Source organism: Lonchura striata, chromosome 16, assembly GCF_050655825.1.
Source record: "Lonchura striata isolate lonStrDom1 chromosome 16, ASM5065582v1, whole genome shotgun sequence".
Taxonomy (NCBI): domain Eukaryota; kingdom Metazoa; phylum Chordata; class Aves; order Passeriformes; family Estrildidae; genus Lonchura; species Lonchura striata.
In genome coordinates this window covers 2,384,068-2,390,057 of record NC_140718.1, presented here as the reverse complement: position 1 = coordinate 2,390,057, position 5,990 = coordinate 2,384,068, and the positions used below count along the sequence as shown (strand labels likewise).

At 45.1% G+C, this 5,990-nt stretch overlaps 1 protein-coding gene across 1 annotated transcript; it reads right to left on the bottom strand.

The window, feature by feature from the left end:
- Positions 1–1,138: 1,138 nt before the first annotated feature.
- On the bottom strand, positions 1,139–4,072 carry LOC146765916 (syncytin-2-like). The gene has a single exon (XM_085593545.1). It carries the CDS (start codon positions 2,788–2,790, stop codon positions 1,423–1,425), a length of 1,368 nt encoding a protein of 455 aa, XP_085449671.1. The 5' UTR covers positions 2,791–4,072; the 3' UTR covers positions 1,139–1,422.
- Positions 4,073–5,990: the final 1,918 nt, after the last annotated feature.

Below are 5,990 nucleotides of genomic sequence, written 5' to 3'. Positions count from 1 at the left end.
GGAGGCATCAGTGTGACATCATAGAGATGTAATTCTGAGATCAGAGGAGGAGGCTGTGTGACTTCACAGATATTGGTGCAACCTCACAGGGATGTCCATGTGACATCTCAGAGAGCTGTGTGACATCACAGAGATGTCAGTGTGGCATCTCAAAAAGATGTGTAACCTCACAGGGTCACTGTGACATCACAGAGGTGTCTGAGTGACATCACAGAGATGTCATTGTGACATCACAAAAAGATTTGTGACCTCAGAGGGACTGTGCGATATCACAGCCATCTAAGTGCGACGTCACACAGGTGCCAGTGTGACATCATAGAGATGTCACTGTGATGTCAGAGGAGGTTGTTTGACATCACAGAGATGTCCGTGTGACGTCATAGACAGCTGTGTGACCTAAAAAAGTCAATGTGACCTCACAGAGATGTCAGTGTGACATCACAGAGATAGCTCTGGGACATCACAGGAAGTTCTGTGACATCACAGAGATGTCTGTGTGACATCACAGATATTGTTGCAACATCACAGGGATGTCCATGTGACATCTCAGAGAGATGTGTGACATCACAGAGGTGTCAGAGTGACATCACATAGATGTCCTTTTGACATCACATAAAGATTTGTGACCTCAGAGGTTCTGTGCAGCATCACAGCCATCTAAGTGTGACGTCACAGAGGCGTCAGTGTGAAATCATAGAGATGTCTTTGTGACATCATAGGAGGTTGTGTGACATCACAGAGATGTCTGTGTGACATCATACACAGCTGTGTGACCTCACAAGGTCAATGTGACATCACAGAGATATCAGTGTGACGTCCCAGAGATGAACAGGAAGTTCTGTGACATCACAGAGATGTCTGTGTGACATCAGCAAAAGCCCTGTGACCTCACAGAAATTTCAGTGCAACATCACGAAGAGCTGTGTGACATCACAGAGACGTTCATGTGATATCACAGAGAGCTGTGTGACGTCACAGATGTGTCAGTGTGGCATCAGAAAGATGTCATTGTGACATCAAAGGAGGATCTGTGCAATCACAGACGAGTCAGTGTGACATCACAGAGATGTCTTTGTGACATCACAAAAAGCCTTGTGTTGGAGGGATGCCGTGGGAGACAAGACTCATGCTATCATGATCATCAAGTCTCAGTTTATTGTGACAGATTACACAGTTTATATATGTTTGTTAATTAGCTCATACATATTGCAAAAGCCGAGCTCATGATTGGTTGCTATGTGACTTGTACTATTATCTTAAAAGTATCTTTATGATCGATACATGCCTTTCCAGCTGGCCTTGCAGCTAGAACAGCTTAGTACTTCTTTGTTCTTCTCTATCTACTTCTACATACCAAGCAGTTTCAATATCCTGCTTTCTGTGCACCATCTACTCTTCAGGGCCATGCGAACTTTGAAGCAGTCACGTAGCCCTCCCTATTTGGATTAATTTTACAGTATCATGTCCCTTGTCGTTCAACCATTCCTCTGTCAGGCTCTCTTCATCTCCCCCGTTTTCCTTTTGTACAAGAAGGTTTGCATTCAGCATTTTTTGCAAAAGCTGCTGCATTAAGCCTTGTAAGCAAGTAAACACACAGGGCAAAACACGCAAAAGTATCACAATTATGCTTAGAACTATTATGTTATATTTGATGATGTCCCTCAACCATGGTCCGTTCCCCAATCCTTTCAGCCAGCCTTCTAAGCCCAATCCGTCCTCCACCTTCAACTGTTGAGTTAGCTCGGTCAATTTTCGTATTTGCTTATGGATAGATGTAGAGTGATCAGATAAGTTCATGCAGCACATTCCTTCAAATTCCTCACAACCATGACCTTGGGCTAGCAATAGGAAATCTATAGCTGCCCTATTCTGCAGTGTGGCATGTCTTACTGAGTCTACGTCCAAAAGCAGGTCACTTAGGGCCTTCGATGTAGTGTTTGTCTGTTTAGCTAACCAGCATCCCAGCTTGTTGAGTTGAGCTAATGCTCCTGCTGAGGCAACACCAGGCGCTAGGAAAGAGGCAGCAATAATAGCCTCAGGGGACCAAAATCTAACATTATCTTGACAGTTACTGGCAAAGTTATGTACACTGCGTTGCAATCTGCTGCCATGATGACGCCGAGCCATGTCTAATATCATTGATGTGTTGGGTGTCAGCAATGACAATCTTCCTAACGAACAAGGGCCTCCCTTTATTTTGGAAGGTATGCCAGCCCAAGCTCTGTCACCACAAATAAAGAATATTCCTCGGGGCAAAGAAAGCGGATTATTTGTTGACTTTGAAACCTTTTTGGCCGTGTACTGACACCAGATACTACTGTTTCTGTAAATTGGCAAAGTGGAATTAACGACAATTGCAGACTCATTGATTCTCTGTTGCTTGCTTGTCCAGTTAAAGTACAAACAGCAATCCATGCCAACTGCCCCCAGTAGCTCTAGCTCCTGGGGTTCTGCCGGGGCGATCGGTAAGTAGGGCACCCACCTGTCCCAATTATCTACAGTAGTATTGAAATTTAAATTATCACAAGTTGGAACACGTGTAGGACATGGCCATGTATCCAATGGTAGACCGACTAGGCAGGTGGAGAACGGATTGCCTGGGGAAGATAAAGCAAGACAGATGGACTCTTGCCCTGTTAGATTTGCCATTGTGACCCATACATTTGTTTTAGGTTGAGGTGGGACGTATGCCTGCACACTTAGCAGCACGGCTGTGACGACGAAACCTCCTACACTGCGTGTCCCATTCCTCTGGGTCAACTTGCCACTGAATGGGGATGCCGATACCATTCTGACAACAGGAATCTATAATCCCTGTCCTTTTAACACCTAGAATTTTCTTTACTAAGTGCTTTACCCTCCAAGCTAGCCTTCTTAATTCCAGGTCTTCTGTATTTTCTATTAATCTCAGGCTCTCGCTGATAGGCTGACCTGTTAGTTGTGTTAAAGCGTGCTGTGGTGAGTCAAAGCTCCACTGGCGCTGACAGGTAAGACACCAGAATGCAGAGGTAAGGTGGGGCTGATGAATCCACCAACGATGAGAGCACCCTCCACAATATATTTTTACCCAAGATTGGTGGTCATAACTATTGCAAGTCAAGCAAGCAAGCGAACAAAAGCGGTCAAAGTCTCTAGCTAAATGAGGCAAGAGGCAGTCTTCAACTTCTCTCTGCGAGTCAAACAGGAACTTAGTCTGAAACTCTTCTTCTAGATCATACAGGATCCTGGAGATCGTCCTCTGTAGGCGCTGCCTCCTCCTCTGCTCCAGGCTGGTCATTGGTGGGCCGCACCCACTTAGCTGGGACCCACACAGTACCTGCTGGTGTAGAAACACACAGATAGCCCCTGCCCCAGTATAATACTTTGGCTGGACCTTGCCAAATTCCTGGTTTTGGATCTCTATACCTGACTACCATTTGCAGAGGGGTAGGGGCTTTAGAGGCAAAATGAGTAATTGCTGCGGGTAACCCCCCATCTCCAAAAATACATAAGTGATTAAGCACAAACAGGCATTTCAATAACCTATCCTGCACGCTGACTGTATCAATGTATTTTTCCAGATATTGTTTAAGAGTTCTATTGGCTCTCTCTACTATTGCCTGTCCAGTAGGGGAGTTTGCAATCCCTGTAACGTGTGTGATGTTCCATGTTTGCATAAAGCGGGCAACACGTTTACTGCAATAAGCAGGGCCATTATCAGTCTTGATCCTCTGAGGCACTCCCATAACCACGATACAGCTGCTGAGATGTCGCTCCACATGAAGGGCCCGTTCTCCTCTCTGAGCAGTAGCCCATATGTAATGGCTGTAAGTATCAATAGTCACATGGACGTACTTCAAGCGACCAAAACTAGGTACATGGGTGACATCCATCTGCCAAAGTTCATTAGCTTGCAGGACTCGCGGATTTACCCCTATTCCCAGGCCCACACCTCTGTTGTGATGGCTACATATGGGGCAAGCCTTAACAATAGCTCTAGCTTCTTGTAGTGGAACTGTGGCATTACATGAGAGCTGTGTGACGTCACAGAGATATCTTTGTGACATTTGAAAAAGCTGTGTGACCTCAAAGGGTCTCTGTGATGTCACAGAGGTGTCAGAGTGACGTCGCAGAGATGTCTTTGTGACAACACATAAAGTTTTGTGACCCCACAGGGTCTGTGCTGCATCACAGCCATATAAGTGTGATGTCACATAGAGCTCTGTGTGGCATCATAGAGATGTCTTTGTGACATCAGAGGAGGATATATGACATCACATAGATGTCCTAGTGACATCATAGACAGCTGTGTGACCTCATAAAGTCAAGGAGACAAAACAGAGATGTCAGTGTGATGTCACAGAAATACCTCTGTGACATCACAGGAAGTTGTGTGACACCACAGAAGTGTATTGGTGACATCAGAAAGATGTAAGCGTGACATTCCAAAAAGCTGTGTGATGTCACAGAGATTTCAGTGCGACATCACAGAGGGCTGTGTGACATCACAGAGATGCCCATGCGATATCACAGAGAGCTGTGTGACGTTGTGGAGGTGTCAGTGTGACATCACAGAGAAGTCAGTGTGATATCACAGAGAGCTGTGTGAAATCACAGAGATTGGTTCAACATCACAGGGATGTCCATGTGACATCTCAGAGAGCTCTGTAACATCACAGAGATGTCAGTGTGGCATCTCAAAAAAATGTGTGACCTCACAGGGTCACTGTGACATCACAGAGGTGTCAGAGTGACATCACAGAGATGTCATTGTGACATCACAAAATTATTTGTGACCTCAGAGGGTCACATTCATCTAAGTGTGATGTCACAGAGGTGTCATTGTGACATCATAGAGATGTCATTGTGATGTCAGAGGAGGTTGTGTGACATCACAAAGATGTCTGTGTGACATCATAGACAGCTGTGTGACCTCACAAGGTCAATGTGACATCACAGAGATGTCTGTGTGACATCACTAAAAGACCTGTGACCTCACAGAAATGTCAAAGTGACATCACAAAGAGCGGTGTGACATCACAGAGATGTCCATGTGATATCACTGTGATCTGTGTGACGTCACAGATGTGTCAGTGTGGCATCATAAAGATGTCATTGTAACATCAAAGGAGGATCTGTGCAACCATAGAGGAGTCAGTGTGACATCAAATAGAATTGTGTGATATCACAGTGTTGTCAGTGCGGCATCACAGAGAGCGGTGTGACGTCACAGAATTGTCACTGTGATATCACAGGAAGTCCTGTGACGTCCCAGAGATGTCTGTGTGACATCCCAGAGATATCTGTGTGACATCACTAAAAGCCCTGTGACCTCATAGAAATGTCAATGTGACATCATGAAGGGCTGTGCGACATCACAGAGATGTCCATGTGATATCACTGTGAGCTGTGTGACGTCACAGATGTGTCAGTGTGGCATCAGAGAGATGTCATTGTAACATCAAAGGAGGATCTGTGCAACCATAGAGGAGTCAGTGTGACATCAAATAGAATTGTGTGACATCACAGTGTTGTCAGTGCGGCATCACAGAGAGCGGTGTGACGTCACAGAGATATCTTTGTGACATCAGAAAAAGCTGTGTGACTTCGAAGGGTCTCTGTAACATAACAGAGGTGTCAGTGTGACATCATAGAAATGTCATTGCAATGTCAGAGGAGTATATGTGACATCACAGAGATGTCTGGTTGACATCATAGACAGCTGTGTGACCTCACAAAATCAATGAGACAAAACAGAGATGTCAGTGTGACGTCACAGAAATATCGCTGTGACATCACAGGAATTTGTGTGACATCATAGAAATGTATTGGTGACATCACAAAAATGTAAGTGTGGCATTCCAAGAAGCTGAGTGCTGTCACAGAGATTTCAGTGTGACATCACAGAGGGCTGTGTGATATCACAGAGATGCCCATGCGATATCACAGAGTGCTCTGTGACTTTATGGAGGCATCAGTGTGACATCATAGTGTTGTCATTGTTTCATCAG